Source organism: Rousettus aegyptiacus, unplaced genomic scaffold, assembly GCF_014176215.1.
Source record: "Rousettus aegyptiacus isolate mRouAeg1 unplaced genomic scaffold, mRouAeg1.p scaffold_m13_p_4, whole genome shotgun sequence".
Lineage (NCBI taxonomy): Eukaryota > Metazoa > Chordata > Mammalia > Chiroptera > Pteropodidae > Rousettus > Rousettus aegyptiacus.
The window spans coordinates 84,161,834-84,181,610 of record NW_023416307.1 but is presented as its reverse complement, the minus strand read 5'-3'; the positions used below and the strand labels follow the sequence as shown (position 1 = coordinate 84,181,610).

Genomic DNA, 19,777 nt, shown 5'->3' with positions numbered 1-19,777 from the left:
GTTGTTCTACATCAAAAAAAAAAAAAATCGTTGGCCCTCTGATCCATCTCTCTATAAGAAAATTTCATTTATTAATAATGATTATGACTAAGTCTCAGACATCTGAAGTAAATCTATTTAATCAATCCTGCCATTTAAACTACTTCTATTTCTAGCTCTAAATATAAATATTCATGTTTAGGTAAAAAGAAAAGAAAGCAAGAACACTAGAGACAAATATCATCTAAGGCTTCCTTCAAATTATTCTAAGAAATGTGTGCCAAAGGAGTTCTAAAAGATTCTCCTGTCAGTTAGGAAAACATGAAAATGCTATTTACATATTCCTGGTTTGTAATCATTATAGATCTAAAATTTGGCTCAGAATCTAGGTCAATGTAAAGAGAAATGACAACATCAAAAAATACAGGTGCAGCTACAATTCAATTACATATTTTCCCTTTTTTATAGGGTGTGTCTTTGTTCTCACAGCTGGGAGAGTCATACTTTACATTTTCAACAAAGAAAGCCACCACATTAAAGGACTCTGGAAATTCCTATGACCAGAACTGTAGCAATAACCATGCAATCTTTACTTGTCTTTCATAAATATATTACATGCTTTAATTTCTGTTCGCCTACACTCAACGCATTTGGCAAAATACATTAACCATAGAAATGAAAACAGTCATTTGAAAACACAGCTTAGGAAAGAAGACACACATAAAATATATAATAACCAACATCTCTTAAGAATTTACAAAATAAAAAAAAATACTTTCAATTAAAAAAAAAGGATTGGAAATAATGTCAGGCATTCTGTTTCTGTTTTAACTTTTTGTTTTAATTACTCAATTTTAGTTTGCCTGAAGGAGGAAAATAAAACAAAACCAATTATGATCTAAATTTTAAACACAAACTGTTGATTTTTAATCTATTCATTTCCCTGCAGATACAAATGTGCTTTTTACCTCTAGTGTTTTTTGAGTTTAACAGTCATAATTTATATAAAACACACAGATGGTCTCAGAAATAGTAAAAGTTTCAGATGTTACGACTTCCTAGCATATGGAACATTATCGTGAATCATCACTTTGGCAGCATCTAAATGATTTTAAAATTATTTATACATTAACATCTTGGCATCATTTCATAGTTATAAGTTATTACAACTTTAAATTGTTTAATTCCTGATTGGTGGCAGTTCTTGTAATACTGATTCTAAACTACTAATATGTTGGGGAACTGGTACTTTTTAATTACAGTATGCTACCCTCTAAGCAGCAGAAGGTAAACAAAGATCCTACAGTAAAGTAAACATTTTGTCATAAACCATAATATTTTTTTCTAATTCATATATAACACAATAGGATGTTCCAAGGCTTTTTAAAAAAATCAAATTTACCATAGTGGATTTAAACTGTTAACGTCACAAAAAAATGCACAAATACACATAAAACAAAAACTTTCTGGTAAATTCTATTCTCCTGTTTTTAAATAATATGTATGTGTTAATGACTCCCATTTTCATCAGAACAGGCTACATTAGTCTGTGGAAAGAAATTGTCTGTGATTTAACATGACAAAGATTTATTTCTCATTTGTTCTATGTGTCCATTATGAGAAGACAAAAGAATAGGGTGGAAAGTTTTGCTACACAAGACTCAGGGGCCCAGGCTCTTTGAGTGGCCTCCATGTCTGAGTTGCACTACCTAAAACATGCGGCCTCTTTGAATGCCACATGGGAAAGAGAGTGCTGGAGGCACACTTGGTAGCATTTGATTCTTATTCACAGCCCATGAAGCCGAACTAGTCAAATTGGTCTGCCCTACAGCAAGGAAGCTAGGAAGTAGAGTCTTTCATCTGCCCAGAATGAGGGAAGGATTGCACAATAATAAGTACTTGTTATATCTACTTCAACTCAATTTTTTCTGCAGGCTTAACCTCAACTCTGAATTTCTGAGTCATGTTTCTAACTGCCTCTTTGACATTTACACATGAATATCTAATAAGAATTTCAAAATTGCAATGTTTATAACTGAGCACTCAATACTTTCCACCCCAAATTTTCTCCTCCTATAATTAATGACATCTCAGTTCATGGCATCTTTATCTTTTCAGACCAATCAAGTAAGGCAATCTTCGACTTGTATCTCTTTCTGACTAGCCACATCCAATCTTTTAGTACATTCTGATGGCTATTGCTTCACAGCACATCCAGAACCTAACCACTCCTTACTAACTCTCATCCTAGTAGACTGGTCCAAACCACTATTTTCCTCCTGCCTAGATTACTGCAAAAGCTCCCAGCATGTCTCCCTGCTTCTGCCATTATTACCCTTCAGTGTGTTCTGAAGACAGCAGAGGATTCTGTTGAGAAATCTCCGATGCTTTACACCTCACTCAAGGGAAAAGCCAAACTATTTACAAGGCCTATAGGATCTGGCTAATTGTTACCCTCGATGCTACCTCCTCCAAGTCTCAACTTTGCTCACTCTACTCAACCCACATTGACCACCACTTTGCTCCTTTTTGAATGTGCTAGGTATGTATGACCTGCCTTAGGGTCTTTAAACTTAGTGTTTGGTCTTCTTAGAACATTTTCCCTGATACCTGTATTTCCCTCCCTCAATTTTTAGATCTTTATGTGAGCATTCTCTGGTTATCCTATTTAAAATTGAAATCCTACCACAATCCTAATTAATGTCTACTTCTTTACTACTTCATTTTTATAGGGCTTATTATAGTCCAACATACTAGATATTAGTATCTATTCTGGCTCTATATGTAAACTCAGTCACAGAATATAAACTTCAGAAGGGCATTTACTGGTAGTTATTTAATACTATATTTACAATACTGAGAATTTTATCATTTATTTGTATTACACACAAATAGGTAATCAGGGAAGACATGAGGGAGATGAATAACAATGGTTTCAGCATGTTTAAATCATTAGCTCAGGGAATTGGGAATTAAAAATAATGATCTTTAAAATGTCTTAAAATATGTTTTTAAGAGAAAATACTATCTTAATTGTGCATAAATCTAAAAAGGATGTTATCACTAATAAGAGAAGCTCTTGTTCCTATACTCTCCATTCTCCTGTGCTCTGGACTCCATTACCCAAAACCAGTGTTTTCACAAATAGTTTACTTTGTCATTAGACTTTTCAGCACCTCTTAAAAGTAGAACTAGGTTATTCTTACCCCAATTCTTAGAATTATAAAAATCCATTGAGAGACTCATTCTAATTCAGATCAGGAAAAATACTTGATTTTCTTTCAAGGTCCTTAAAACCTTATCTACTGCAATTTTCTCTGTTTTTTACATTATTTAATTCTCATGATAATCTATTAATTGGTTGTTCATAAATAGTGTAAGCATTTACTAGGAATATGTGGTCTGTGTTATAACTTCGTTCTTATATGCTTAACACACACATTCTCCTGAGGAACTTTTAATCTTGGACAATGAATTCACAATAGACAGAATGTGTACAGAACAAAGAAAATAATAAAGGGGGATACTGTATAATCATAGAATCAATGAGGGCTCAGTTATTAAGGTGCTTTAGTAAACTCCTTAACAAAAGAAAATATGAAGAAAAAAATGAGTTACAGAATCACTGATGTCAAGAAGAAAATGCAAATTACTACAGAGAGCATGCTTCTCTCCTTGTATCACAATGAGAATTTGAAATCCAATAATCTAGTCAACACAATTTTATTTTGAAATGAGTAAATTCATCACTACCTATCATTCAGATAAGATTTTATTTTTCAGAAACAGTATTGAACTCTATAGAACAGAAAAACAATTTAAAAAGTAGAAAGAGAAAAAAATCCTGAAGTGACATAGGAGGTCTTCTGGAAATTTATAAGTTACTGATTTTTGTTTGTTTGTTTATTTGTTTCTTTTACAATTTTTACTGTAGCAGATAGAAATGTAATATGTCCTGAGTGATGATAATAATTAAGTCACACATAAAAGTGTTAACTTTAAGACATTAACCTAGAAATTATAGTTTTCTTTTACTATTCTCTAAACTGAAATGAATTTTTCTCACTTATTTTCATGTAAATACTGAGAGAATTAAAATATATTTATCTTAAAAGAAAAATTAAAAATGGGATATAATGCAACCATTTATTTAAAAAAAACAAACACTTTTTCTCTTTCTTTGGTGAAAATACATATGGTAGATTTATAAATGTTCACCACAGCTGAATTAAGTACTCACAGTTATTCTTTCATCTTTATCATCCAATGGAGAACCATCTTTCTTCCACGAAATGGTGGGTTCAGGATGGCCTCGTGGAGGCTGGCATTCCATCACTGCAGGCTCTCCCACTGCTACCATGACATCGGAAGGATTTTGTCTGAAGTCATCCCGCAGTACTGCAGCAACAAGATTAAATCATCACACTCAGTAGTGATATATACAGTCTTTATCACAGAAATTCAGCAAAAAAGACAGTTATAATAAACTGCTACTAATAGCCACCTCGACGCATTTTGCAGAATTTATGTCTACATACAGACACATGCAATTCAATAAAGATATCTGACATTCGATATACACAACAGGGATAATTTGATATTTTCATAGACCAGTGTGCAAGTGAATTTTGCTGCTTAGTGCTTTCATGGTTAACGTCTAACTTAACTTTAACTTGCATTTCTTCTCTGCGAACTGCCTACATTTTCTCATCTATGTGCTAATGAATATAACTGAATCCTCCTTTTACTTACACGACACGTTGGGATGATGCTTTCTATTATTAAATGAATTTACAAAATCCTATATTTTTCAGTTGCAATGTTCTACTTTTCCTTCCTCTATACCAACTAAATATGTGCAAAGATCTGAGTAAACCTTAATATCCACTCAAACAAAACTGGTTTTTAATCTGCATATTGAGACAACTTGGGTACACTATGATCATGTGAACGCTTGGAAAATGCTACTTCAAAGAGAAGACTTATGTCCTCGTCTTTGGAAAGAAAAGTAAAAGGAAACAGAAAAGGAAACATGATCACACCACACTGCTGTAATTCTAACTTCGATTAATAAAATACATAGACACAAAAGTTAATCTTTATTGAACTGCTGTTAATGCATAATAAAAAAAAACAGTATAAAGACTTTCACTATTTATAAACTTATGTTATGATTAGGTGGTATGAATATACCACAATTAAAATGTAAAGTTTATAGAAAAAGCAAATGAAACGGACCTTAACAGTGTGTGCCTTTACAGGATCATATTATTAATCTAAGATAATATCTCTGAAAATTTTTAACACCCTTGAGAAATGCAAAAGTAAAATACTTTTCAAATAAAAATAAATAATTCATACAATCTTTCTACTTGGTGAGCTTAGAACCAATCGTAACATGATATCTTATTTATAAATTTAGATCGTATTTTAAATAAACCAATGACTAATAAAATGTGTTTCAAAAATATCAAAGGTCTAAGTCAGATAAATCAAAATTTCTTTCCAATTTACTATATTATTTGAATTTTTCAGTATATAATGAAAAGCTAACAAAATGTAATCCATTAAAGATTGTTGCTTAGATAACGTTCATGTAATTATTTTTGCAGCTGTAAAGCATAAAACTCTAGTATTGCCTATGGCTACAGGCAACCCTGCATACAGTTATGAATTTAAGATTTTTTTCTCTTTTCTATAAAAGCAACTTTTCTTCCTTCTCCTGAACATTTCCTTTGGGGAAAAAATAGTATATGTCACATTATAAAATGATTTGAACTTTTAGTTAAATTATCCACTTTCTTAAATTATGTGTATATTTAAATAATTAAAAATTTAATTCAAATGACTGACAGTATCTTGGCAGAAAAACCAATAACATCTATATACTTTCTCAGATATGGATGCTTTTGAAAAAACCTTTTCTCTAGCATCTCTATCAATCAACGTGTATATTTTGATAGTATGAAATAAAATGGATAATATGCAACTCTAAAATCTGTAACTAACTTTTGAAAAGATTTAATATTAATAACAAATGTAATATATTCTAGATATCATCTAGAATGTTGATAAAAAAAGCACCAACCTTTCTAATATTATATTTATTCCATATTTATGTAATTGTTTCTCGTTTAGTTTGGTACATGTAATTTGTCTCAACTGTTTCTCCATGTTTTTCATTCTGTACATTAAATAAAAGCATATACTTCATTGAATCTTTTAATCTCCTAAAATTTTTGTCTAAAAAGTGTTTAACTAAAAGTTATCCTTTAAAACAAAACAAAACATATAATCATGTATCTTTCTGAAAAGCTAGATATCAATTTTAATACAATTCTCAGAATAAATAACCATGTTTTCAGAAAAAGATTCTAAAATGCAGTGGCAACTTTGCAATTTATTTTGGTGATGTTGAGAAGAAAGGCACAAAGTGGACAAAAAAATGTTAGATAAATTTTTTCGAGTACTACAGAGAATGAGTCCTGTGGAAAATTTTAGAACTAAATAAAACATAAAATTATGAACAGGTAGGGAAGGGTCCTTGACAACATGTATTCCATCTCCGGAAATAGAGGCAACTGCCTTCTGAGAAACGTTATTAGCTTGTGTTAACTGTCAGAAAGAGACTGGAAAAAACATAGATTCCGATTTCCAATACGGTGCTCTTTTCGTTTTTAAACCATGTCCCATTTTACTGTAAAATGCAATTCCCTTATCTAATCCATTGTATTTCCAACAAATCCACTTCATTATTGGAGAAGGCTTGATGTTCAGTGATCACACATCGGGATACTGCAGTTTTATGATTACTTAGTTTTGGTAAGGCTCGAGTGCTCCTAAAATTAATTTTGTTCCTTAATCATGTGGTGAACATCTGTGAAATAAAATGCTTTCAGCTTCACGAATCATAGAATCTCAGTGCAGTGAAGGGCCTGAGTGATGTGTGATACAAACTTTTTCTTTTGAAAAGTGGTTAATTTAAGCCTCTTTGGGAGGGGAGAGGAGCACATCATAAACATAATAATGATGATGATAACGTTAGCAATAATAATAATAATAATAATAGTAATTTAGCAATGGCAGATGCTTATTGAACATTTACTACATAAAAAAAAAATGCAAGTGCCTACTCGTTTAGTCCTCATAGCAAGGTTATGATAAAGTGAATTTATTCATTTCATTTTATGAATGAGGAATTTGTAAATATTTAGCAGCAAAGCCAGAACACAGATCCCCAGTCCACCAAGGATCCTTCTCTATCAACTTGCCCACCTATCTGGTTTTATCTTGACATAATGTTCACAATTCTAAATTCATGACACAATTAATATTTCACCTTTTTTCCATTAGAAAAGCTGAGTGAGGAACGCCTCTTCTGAAAGTGAGCTGGCTATCTTTGAATATATTTTGCATTCTTGTATTTTCTCAGATGTTTCCATTTTGGAAGAGGCCACTTCAAACTTTCAGTGGCATGTTAAGAATTACAATTCATCATTCGGATTATGTATGATGTGCTAACTCTTCTCAATGATTCTGCTTTATTTCAACAATAAAATGACTAAAAATAAACTGCACAGTAATAAGTGTTTTAATTAAATATGGGCACTTTTATTAGAACTGGGTATCTTTCGAAAAACCAAGGAAGATAATATGCAGCCCTAGGATTTTTTTTTTCCCTACTTAAAAGATTACTCTTGTCAACAAAATCATGCAGCCAATAGTAGTAAGCTGTCAACTGTGGAAATGAAAAATAATCAATACAATCCTTTCAAAATAAAGTATACTAGAGGAAAAATAGATGAAGAAGTATATTCTCAAAGAAAAATGAATGAAGTCTATTTCCAAAGACACTTTATAGAATCAGTAACAGGAAAAATCTGTTACAATGTGCCACTTGAAGCTTTCAAAATTACTAATAACTCACCTAGTCTTTAATTTTGAGCAGGGAACATATTAATCACTTCTATGATACTTTTAATTCTCTATCTAAAGGCCCATTTACATGCTGACATAAATAAATATTATCTAATTTCAAAATACCATTCTTTCATTCAACACATCTGTACTGAACATATACTTTGTACCTGACACCTATGCTATAAATTTGGTATTTTCCTTGCAGTGAAGTTTACATAAATGCTGATGTCTATCAAGAAACAACATTAATCTTCATGTTGTCAAAAAAATGGCAAAACAATAGGGTTTTACTGTAGTTATTTTGTATTAAGAAATATGTTTTGGGGGCTAGATAAAAAAGTATATCATAAAGGCTTTTATAACTATTTACATTCCCACCAGTAAGCTCACAACATTCTCCAGAACAGCAGTGTTATCTGGGATACAGATGTATTCAAAATTCTTTAACATTTCTTAAAATAAATAATAATTTCAAACTTTTTAAACCATTCCAACAAAAAAAATGTATTTACAGAAATATACCTTAACCTACTGAAAACTAAAATGATAACATGTAAAATAATATTCCATGAGGTATTCTCCACATATGACATCATCTTCTAAGGCTAAGGAATTAGATTTTTAAAATGATGCATGCAAACATCAATTCTATATAAACCTATAATTTAATCATGACCATTTCCTAAAAATACATATTCACTTTTTAAAATCTGACAGCTCTTCAATAATTATGTCATCTTCTATTTAACATTTTCTTTTTTTTTATATAGTATGCAACTTTATTTTTAAACCTTAAATTATGCTGTGGTTCAAATCTTGGAAGAAAATATGCTAGTAAAAGCACTTATTTTCTTAACTACTAGAGCTTTGAAGATTTCACGAACCTCTTATGCACTACACTAGGAAAGTGCTATTTTCCCCCCAAAATTATACATAGTATTGATGAACGTTAAAGATTACTCATCCTTAACATGAATATAGAACACTGCAAAAAGAAGGAGAAGCTATTAGCAGAATAAAAGTAATTAATAACAATTTATTTGTTTCTTAAATTAACATACTATGCAGGAGCAAGCTTATGTAAACACAGTCATATGCCTGTGTTCTGCTGGTCTTTTAATGGTAAGAAGTACTTCTAAACTGGGCCCAAGCTTAGACCACATTTACTTTTTACAGAAACATGGACACCATAATGGTGCTTTCTATGAAAAGCCCTCATGGCTATCTGCAGCCGATGTTTCATGGTTTAATTATTTCACTTAAGGTATCAACAACACTATAAGACATTCTCTTGTGTTTATTGCAACAACATTAAGTTATAAAGACAAAAGGAAGGTAAGTTTGGCATACTAGATTTAAGTTGAAATCTGTAATGTATTTCAGAGAAATGTTTACATCAATAAGAATCAACATTTATATAGTTAATATTTGAGAGACTTGAAGTCTGGGAGATCATAAAAAAATGTACTGCCAAAGTAAGTCAAGTTGCTAAAATCACACATTCTAACTTAAAGATGTCAGTAGCTTACTAGATGTTTGCATTTTATATACTTTAAACTAAACTATAAATTAAACAAATTTATTAATAAAAATGTAGCATTTGTAAAACGCCATTTTATAAGGTATTATTTGTAAATATATTTATTTAGGAATCAAAAACCAGAAGTCAGAAATTTCAGAATCACAACTCGTAGCCTTCAGCTATGCTGTGATTTTAGTCACAGTGACTCACTTATTTCCATATAAAACAGAAGGTTTTAGACTATATCTTGCTAGGGTTATTATGAAGACTAATTATTTGGTGTTTGTACAGGACTTGCCATTTATATGGTGCATTACATCTGAGAAGAAGTATTACTATTACTCACGATGTAAGGAATTGCCAAATTTTTCAGCTGCCAGTACAAATGGGAAGGAGGACAAAGAATACCATTGATGAGGGTTTCTCAGTGCCAGAGCAAAAGTCACACTCAGGAGTAGCCTGGCGGGGTTAAAAAGAAACATAGACACATGAGGCTATCTGAGCTATGGGACACTGATTGGGGTAAGACAGGCATGTAGTCTTTCTTTTATAAAATCTAACTTTCTATTTAGTACAGGGCACTAAGAGAGTCTTTATCAAAGAAATATACTTATGTATTTATCGTCTGGTTCTTTGTCTTCATATGTCAGCTCCATGAGAACAGGGAGTTTGTCTTTATCACTATATATCCAGTGTCCAGAACAAGGCCCAAGACATAGTAGACTTTCAGTCAATTTTCATGTCATACCTACTGTGTGCTAGGTATGTATGAAACAGAACTATGATAGGCATGCCGTCCCTTGCTTATAGTGCTCAAGGTATAGGGGAGTAAACAGATAATATTAAAATAAACAGCCACATAAATATAAAATTATAATTGTGATACATGCCATTAAGGAAATGGATGGATGCTGTACAAGAAACTAACAAGGAACTTAATTTAGCTTGTTGGTGAGGGTACACAGGAAATAAAAGTTAGGCTGAAGCTTGAAAACTGAGTACAAGTTATCCAAGAAAAGTGCATTGCAGGCAGAGGAAATAATCCAGTTGAAGAAAAAACTTAGTACAGTAAATGAACTTGAAAAGACTTGGACCCTGTGCAGTGGGACAGGTTGACAGCAATGCAACAGGAGGTTGGCAGAGGAGGTAGAGGCCAGATTTGCCCCTGCACACAGCAGCGGTGATAAAGGGTCACCTTTTATTTTTATTCCCATGGGAAACCACTTCAGTGGCTTTTAAACACAGCTGCCTCATAATGGAATTATCATATTTAAATATTCATTATGGCTCTTCTGTGAATAAAAAGGAGAGGGACATAAGAATGGAAGAGGAGAGTCCAATTAGAAGACTATAAGCAGTAATTAAAGGGTAAATGAAGATGGTTTTATACTAGTATGATGATACTGGATTTCGTGCAAAGGGAGGCAGAGTAGAGGTGTATATTGGAGGTAAAAATCAAAATGACTTCTGGACAGGTTGAACTGACAGAGATAAAGACACCAACAATGATACTTAGGTTTTTTATTTAAGTAACTGAACATTTCATTTTTAAGGTATAGGAGAGCGAATGGACAATATACAAATAAATCCTCCCATGAGAAAGAATAAGAATATAATATTAATATAATTATATATATACACATATATATGGCATGATTTGAGTATATAGGGATAATATAAAATCTATTTATGAATATATCATTTCATATAATTTTAATTGAAAAATTGGAACAAAATCAATGTATGTTGATTATATACACGTATATACAAATGTGGTTATATATGCATGTATATGTGTGATATGTATTATATATATATATATATACACATTATCACTAATAACTTATATACTGTAATGACATCCACATTAATGGAAAAATTAGAGTAGAATCTCAGTCATTTTATTCTGAGACTAAAAACAACTCAGAACACTAGAAGGCATTTCTCAGAATTGCCAAAGATTAAGCTTAATTTATTATTTAAGTATAAGAGAACCGATGACATATTAAATGTTATTACATGACTAGAATAATCGGAGAGTTCATATTGTCAGACGTTTATAAACTCTAAGACATAATAAAGTTCCCTGGAAAAATGCTCAATCGTCAACTCAATAGGATTTATTAGTGATTAACTCATTTATTCATTCAATAAAAGTGCTAGGTGTATTTGGAGGTTATGGCTAATAAGATACAAGACACAGATGTCTGCTTTCAAAGCACTTATTTCAGGGGTTTTTTCCTCTCTTTTTTTTCCTTTTTTTTTTCACAGAATGCTTTGTTCAACTGACATTTTAGATAGTTTGCATATTTAAAAGTTTAATATGCAAAACAGATAAAGAGGATATTCTTTCACTTCCTGATCTGGGGCTATCCTGAAGAAAAATTCAAGTCTAGTGTTAAATTGACAAATGAGAGTTTAAATTTCCCTAGCACTTATAGCTATACTGTATGCAGCTAGTAAGTGGTAAATTTGGGCTCTGCATGTGAATTTAGTTGAATACCGAAACCTGCGCCTTTAGTACTAAACTCTATTGGCCATCTCGGACTGTTGTCCCCTGCCTTTTTGGCACCAGGGACTGCTGCTCCTATGAGAATCTAATGTATGATGATCTGAGGTGGAGCTGAGGCGTTGATGCCAGCACTGTGGAGTGGCTGCAAATACAGATGAAGCTTCAATCACTGCTCACCTCCTGCTGCATGGCCCAGTTCCTAACAGTCATGGGATCAGTAACGATCTGTGGCCTGGGGTTTGGGGACCCCTGCTCTAGGAGACAGATATTCAGACCCTGCGTGCCTCCTTGGTGGTATACAGGATAAATCCCCTTTGGTGCCATTTTAAGATGCATCCAGCTTTCATTATCATATTGAAATGAAATGTGGACTTCTTCGTTCCTCACATTTAAAATAATGCCTTTGTTTATAAAATCATAATTTTGTTTATAAAATCATAATTTTATATAATCTAAGTACAAACTCCCCCACTTCCATCCCCATCCCCAATTGCAAATGAAGACCTGATGTCAAAAGCTAAAAGGACTCAAGGTTATACAATGAGTTAATGTTAGAAATAGATCTTGTTGGGGTGCGATCAAATCCAAGACCCACGGAGCCAACTGAGATGAATTGTGAGCCTTTATTAGCCGGCCAGAGACTGACTCTCTATCACGCAGGGTTAGAAGAGATCAGCCCCAAGCTCCCAGAAGAGGCAGTTTATATAGCCACCAGCACATCCCTGAGCTGATCACCACACCCTGGTTAACAGTTTTCATTAGCATATCCTTGATCAGATTACCCTGGTTAACAGCATCTCCTTGATCAGATTACCACACCTTGATTAAGAGAATCAGAAGTAAATATTTAATACTGGCTTACTGGAAAATTATCCACCCATTACATTCTTCAAATAATTGTTTTCATACATTGCTTTCATAAAGACATATATATTTTAAAGTGCCTGAGAAGATAAGAATGTTTTCTGATCAAAATGTTTGCTTGGAAACAAAGGTGGTTGTAAAAAAAACAAACAAAAGAATCACATGTTTCTTTATCCTCTCAAGCCCAAGATACCAGTATCCAAACAGGAGAAAGGTTAAAGGGAGTTCTCACATTTTATGGAGAATCTAATGGCAGTCTCAAGGGAGAAAAATCCTATTTAAAATGATCTTGTTAAAACCTCCCTGGTAATTGGGAAGAGCCAGAGAAAATAGCTATTGGATTAAAACAAAACAAAACAATTCTGACTAAGGTATTTTTGTGCAGCATAATTAAAATGTCAATTATAACATTCCTCCCACCAACTAAAAGGAACATTTAAGTGATAGGAAATAAATAAATAAGTCTAAATAGCACACACAGACACATCAACTAAACAAAGGGTCTTTAATTGGTGACAAACTGCCCTAAATCACTGTTACTATTCCCCAACATAACTTTCAGATCTATTAATTCCTTGTATCTTTTCCTATCACAATCTGTCCAGAGGCTTTAGAATAATAATGTCAAGTGTGTAACAGTTTTCAATCTCAAAGGAACATCACAAATGCGCAATTGTGTAGCTGTGCTGAGCTGCCTTTTCCTAACAAATTTAACACAGCCCTTGGGAAGGTTCTTTCAGCCTCCAGCTCTCTGGCAAAGTTTAAAACCTCCTTCTGCTGATAACAGGAGTCATGCTAATAAGCCCTCACTAAAGGTAGTAAGAAGTAAACTAATAGAAAAGCAAATCATTTTATAACTTATTAAAAATGGTATCTTTACCAGTAAAACTCTATTTTATACAATGTAAAATTTATGCCTCCTCAGGAAGTATTAGAAGCAAAAGAGAAAAGAAAATATTGAAGATGATAAAAATACATAAATAATGCTTTTTCAAAATAAAAATATTGAATTACAAATCATTGCTAAGTGTTATTTGGGTGTGTGCTCCTATTTTTATGTCAGATCATGTAAATGGAAATTTTAGAATGGAGGATGATTCCTTGTTACACAAAGCACATTTCCACAGCTCTATACCTGAACTTCAGTCGTAAATGCCAAGTGAGTTTACTATATGCAAAGCACATGCAATCAGCAATCTAGGAAGCTAATCCAAGTTCTGGAGGGCCACCCCTGTCAGAGAGGCAATGATAAAGCCTCCTGGTCAAAGTTTCTTCCCAAAGGTTCTGGATCAGAGCAGCTAAAAAAAATACTTTATAATACTTTTTTAAAAAATCGTAACTCTTCTAGATATTAAGAAACCTTTGTGTGTTGTTGGCTACTGTACCTGAAAAAGCCTAATTCATTGGTCCTCACAAACCTTTTATTGGTGTCCCCTCCAATAATTTGAAAGAACATGAACTCTTACTTCAAAACCGATATTTAAAAGTTTATATGGTTATAAAATTTAATATGTCTGGCATATCACAGACATCAAATTCAAAATAGAACTCTTTTGCCTCTTCTAAGTGCATCTGATGAATAAAAGCCACCATTAAGTTCATGCCCACAATGTTCCATTTAAACATATGTATAAGCTCTTTAAGTTGTAAATTTTATTATTCATTTTTTTCTGGGAACTTGTATGTCCATTCCAATTGTCACCCAATTTTAGCCTCATACAATATGCTTTTATGCTTGACAGAGTTATTGTTGTTTATTGATCTGCCTACCACAATTCTCAGCTTCCAAAATAAGGAACTTCTCTGGTGTTTGCCACCCTGGGTTTTTACTCCTCTGCAGGTGCACCATAGAGATATTCTGGTGTCTGAACACTGTGTCCTTCTTCTATAAAGTGAAAGAAGGCTGAAGAGAAAAAGAGATGGGAAAGGGGAATTCCACAGCAAGACATGTGCAGGCACATAACCTTTAGGAAGGACATATAGAAAGAGTGAGACTTTGGAAAATGCCAAACAACTATGTTTCTGCACACCTTTGAAATGTACAGGTATTATGGTTTGAAAACCACTGCTCTAAATAAAAGCCCCATAGTCACTAATCTAGTCCTCAGCTTTGAGATAACAAGTTAGCAATTCATCCCTATTACAATCAAGGCCACTACTAAAGCCTTAGCATGTACAGGACCTCATAAACATGAATTAACCTCCTTGAACAAAATTTTAGTCAAATTTTATAAATAAGCTGATGATTCTATGTTTTATATTCTTATAAAATTTAAAAAAAAAAACACAATGTAAACCAAATATAATTATTATGTTTATTGAGTTGAGTAAATGATCTAAGGTCTAATAGATTAAAGTATAATCTTAAATGATCAATATAGTCAAAACAGAATCAAACAGGCAAAAACTCACTTTTAACAGGTGAAGAGGGCCAGTGCTTTCTCTGGAGATTTTAAGACCTCTGCTTATAATGAGGAACAAATGGTTCTAGTTGCCCAGTTTTTGAAAATATCCTACAATCAACTTAAATAACTATAAAGCCATTAGCAACTTCAAGAAACTCAAATAAATACAAAGAAACCTCTGAGTTTCTCTACAAGGCTGGCACCTTTGGATTACTTTTCTTCTTTAACAGACCCCAGTTGGACCAACAACATTTCCTGTAAATTAAAAAAAATGTATAAAGTTTTATTTTTCCACAAGGAGCAGCTGGAACTCCCAATTTTTTTGACTATTTTTTAATCTTTTTTTATTTTCTAAGTGCTAAAACTTGTTACTATTTTTATTGAACCAAATAGTTTATAACTAGTCAATAATATATCTAATTATCATAAAACTTTTTTCTGTACTTTAATTATTTTGATAAACCTGTTTCCTAAATATTTGCTAGGCTTTTTAACATAGATGTAATACAAGTTCCCTTTCAACATCAACACTTCTTTAAGAGTTGCAATGCAAACTAAACAAAGAATAGCAAATTCATCTGTCGATATTTAATCATATATATTTCATCAACTATCGGAAGGACATATAAAAACCGGTTATTCACAGTGTACAATCTTCTAAGTTGCAATTAATGACAATTCATTTTGACAAAAGATGTACTTAGTGACAATATAATTTAAAAGCATCACTAAAATCAATATTATAATTTCCTAGGGACAAAAATAAATATTTTTCACATTGTAAAATTGAGGTTTTTCAAAGTAACGTTGATGCTAAGTTAATTTGGTGCTTCTATCTTTAATCGTGTGTATTAGATCTCAAGGAGCTTAATTTCATTTTAAAAATCTACATAATTGCAATACATTTATTTTCAAAATGGGGATATTTACTTTATCAATAATAATAATAATGCAATAATAATAATATATTTTCCAGCTAAAATCTTGAATTTTTTCTAGTCTAAATATACTTTCTTAACTCTGTTAACATAACTTTTAGGTAAGTAAAGGGCTTACTTTAGTAATTTTTAATTGACAATGAGCTATGATCTAACAGAAATGAAGTTATGAACGTACAAATTTTGTGAAGCAATCCCATGGTCTTAATGAGCAAAACATTAAATTATTTAAGGATCATTTATTAATCAAAAAAATTAAAAAGCATGGCAAAACATAACCTAAATTCTAAAAGGCAAGAAATAATGAAATTAAAAATACGTTATTCCTCTTACTCTCAATCATATTTCTATTTGCTACTTTGTTTATTTAACCATTTTAAATTTGCTGTTTCAAAAGTGAAGTTTATATGAACATATGATAATCTGGGGTGGGCATAAGTTAATGTAATGATGTCACTAAACAAATGACGTAACAGCATTTCTGAATCACATATTCCTTACATTGATTTTTTTTCTTTTGTGTTCTCAAGGTCAGAACTAGAGAAAAATTTTTACTTTAGTTTTACATAACGATTTTCTCTTTAACTTCCCAAAATAAAAAGTAACAACCAAAATTTCATATAAGAAAAAATCAGCTATGTTTAATTTTTGTGGCTGAAAATATAACATTTTAAGATTATCAACTTTATGGTCTTTACTAATTAAACTATTTATGCTGTTTAAACAATTAAATAATGAAAATAACACTATTGTTCTTTGCTTAGAAACAGAAGAATCAAAGGAAAGGCATTTCAAAGCATCACAACCAGTGAAGGAAAAACCACAACCAGTAATTATACAATGTTCTAGGATTTGAAAGAATCATAGACATGTTAAAAAAGGCAATTAAATATGGAAGAAGATGAAATAAGCACCATACCACATGACAAGTGACACAAGAAACATGCATTTTACTCCCAAACACTATAAATAATTGACAGCACCTATCACTGTAATTAACTGATTTAAGTAATACTTGAAAGAAATATATTATCACATTTCTAACAAGGATATGAGCTGGCTATAAGTCAAGACAGTCAATTAAAATAGCCCAGATGGTATTGTAAATTCAATCTTAGGAACAACACAACAAATAAATACAAGTAAAGACATAAGACGAACCAAGTTAATAAAAGATTTTCTAGTAGTTTTTTTTTTTTTTTTGTACTCTAATGCCTAGAAAATAAACTCCTGAATACTTTGTAGCAAATACACAAGGCCTTTTGCAGTGTGAAGCTGTTCGTGATATCGTAATCCTCAAATGCTGCTGCTGCTGCTATTAGAAATTTAAGATATGTGATACTTTATCATCTTTGCAATGAAAAAGAAATGCATACCTTAATCTTCCAGATTATAATCTAAAGTAAACTATATTTTGAAGCAACTGTAACTTTAGCTAACCACATTCACATATCTTCATCACAAAATGTGATAATACATGCCTATAGACATGACTACGAAATAACACTGCTTTCACTTTACCCCTACCCCAACATCACTGATATCCTACTTTTTTATTTTATCTCAGTAAACAAACATTTGAGTTTCACTGTGTGGGAGCATTTGAAAAACTGTAAGTCTCCGTGTAAGATTAAGCTAATCTGTAATTTTCCTCCACAAAAACTCATCAGCCAACCCTCCCACCCACCACCCTCTTCAGTTCCCAAGGGACTGTACACCTGCAGCCCCATTTCCTACTTCTTACCTAAGTCCTCAAAGATGGGAAATCAGTACATAAAGAGATTTAAAGCCCAAATAGACAGTATCAGTAGTTAAATCAATTAAGGTTAGTATGTGAAGTAAAAGTTTTATAGGGTGGAGGTGTTTGAGATAATTATGCTAAAAGATTTAATTTTAGCCAGAAGCTGTAACTAGAAGCTGACTGTGTTTTGAATACAGGTTTATTTTCTCTATTTTTCTTTTTAAAATTCTTTAATTTTTTAGTGAATATATTTGAAATATAACTGTATAAATTGAAGGTGTACAACATGTTCCTTTGACAATATTTTTGTCTATATTCATTATGCTACGCACTAGATCACTATGGCTTATTAATACTTGTTGCAAGTTTGTACCCTTAAGCAACATCTGTCCTATGCCTCCGCAACCCCCAAGCCCTGGTAACTACCATTTTATTCTCTGCTTTTGAGAGTTTGGCTTTTTTCGAGTCCACATATGAGAGATATCATATAGTACTTGTCTTTGTCTGACTTGTCTCACTTAGCATAATGTTTTTGTGGTCCATCCATGTTGTCACAAATGGATGTGGATTTTTCAATGGGTAACTATCTTCATCTTAAAAGCAAAGAAGAATCTTTAATAGATGTTCGGCTTAATTCGAAGAGAAGTGATATATTCTAAAGTTTTATATTTTAGAGGTATGAGAGAAGTAAAAGATAGGCAGCCTAATCTATATTCTATAATATTATTTTATATGTTCATTTGTTTTAATAATACAAACAATGTTTTAGTTAAAAGGAACTTAGAGATCTTTCTAGTCCAAGACTCCCATTTTACAGATGAGAATTCAGCAAGGTTAAGTAACTTAATGCGAAAATAACCCGAACAAGTTAAGAAAGCCGATTGACTTCCAGTTGGATCATCATTATTCACTGACGACTAGAACAGAATCCAAAGATAATGAAGTCCTTTTAATTAAAAATAATAATAATGATAATAACAACAATATGAGATGAAACTGAATGTATTTCTGAAGTAGATCTAACTGGTGCCTTAATGGAAAGCCCTTGGCAACCACAAGATTTCTTCAGGATAGTTAATTGAGGAGAGGTTGTTTATTTCATAGTTCCCCACCTATGTTGGCCCCAGAAACAAAAACTTAGAAGGGAATTATATTAATATATTTAGCAATATCGCTGTACTAAGCATTGACCATCTGAAGCAATTAAATTTATTCTTATAACAACCATTTAAATGTGGTACTACATCTGTTAGTCTACTTTCAGTTTTGAAAACCTTTCGAGCTTAGGTATTTCATTCTTAGACTCATCAATTTAGGTTGAAGACAATGCCATCATAATCTCTGTCTGTCACAGAGATATAAGGCTTCTATTGAAATAAATGGCTCGTTCTGTCATCATGACAGCTGTAACAAGTGACAGCTCTCTTAAGACTGAATACTTACTTTAGTTTAATAGGAAAAGAACAAAAAATAATTTGATGGTTTGGGTGATTTTTCTTTAAAAAGTAAAAAACAGTATATAGGAAAATATAGTGGTAATTTGATTCCAATCTTAACAATTCTTCAATGAATCAATGTATATTTTATATTTTTTCCAATGTATATTTAAACCAGTGATTTTATTGTTTATATATATATATATATATATATATATATATATATATATATGGATCTGTGTATCTACATAGAAACATCTATATCTATCTGTATATCTGTTTTTTAAAGTACTGTGTGATTAAGGAAGAGTACTTCCCTATTAATATTTATATGATAACTTCGGACCTTCCTTCAAGGTCTGTATATGGAGATTATGATGGGATACTGTTGCAGCCTACCCAGGGTCTTGCAGGGAAGGCAAATTACTCTTTCATTTGGAACTGAGTTTGATTATATATG

At 32.0% G+C, this 19,777-nt stretch overlaps 1 protein-coding gene across 12 annotated transcripts in view; it reads right to left on the bottom strand.

Moving 5' to 3' along the window:
• Nucleotides 1-19,777, bottom strand: part of ROBO1 (roundabout guidance receptor 1) — a 1,005,278-nt gene that overhangs the window by 130,729 nt on the left and 854,772 nt on the right. For all 12 annotated transcript variants that reach the window (XM_036218858.1, XM_036218857.1, XM_036218860.1 and 9 more), the window contains one exon: nucleotides 4,220-4,377. In XM_036218858.1, the coding sequence (XP_036074751.1) occupies nucleotides 4,220-4,377 (158 nt within the window). The remainder of the gene's footprint in view (nucleotides 1-4,219; nucleotides 4,378-19,777) is intronic.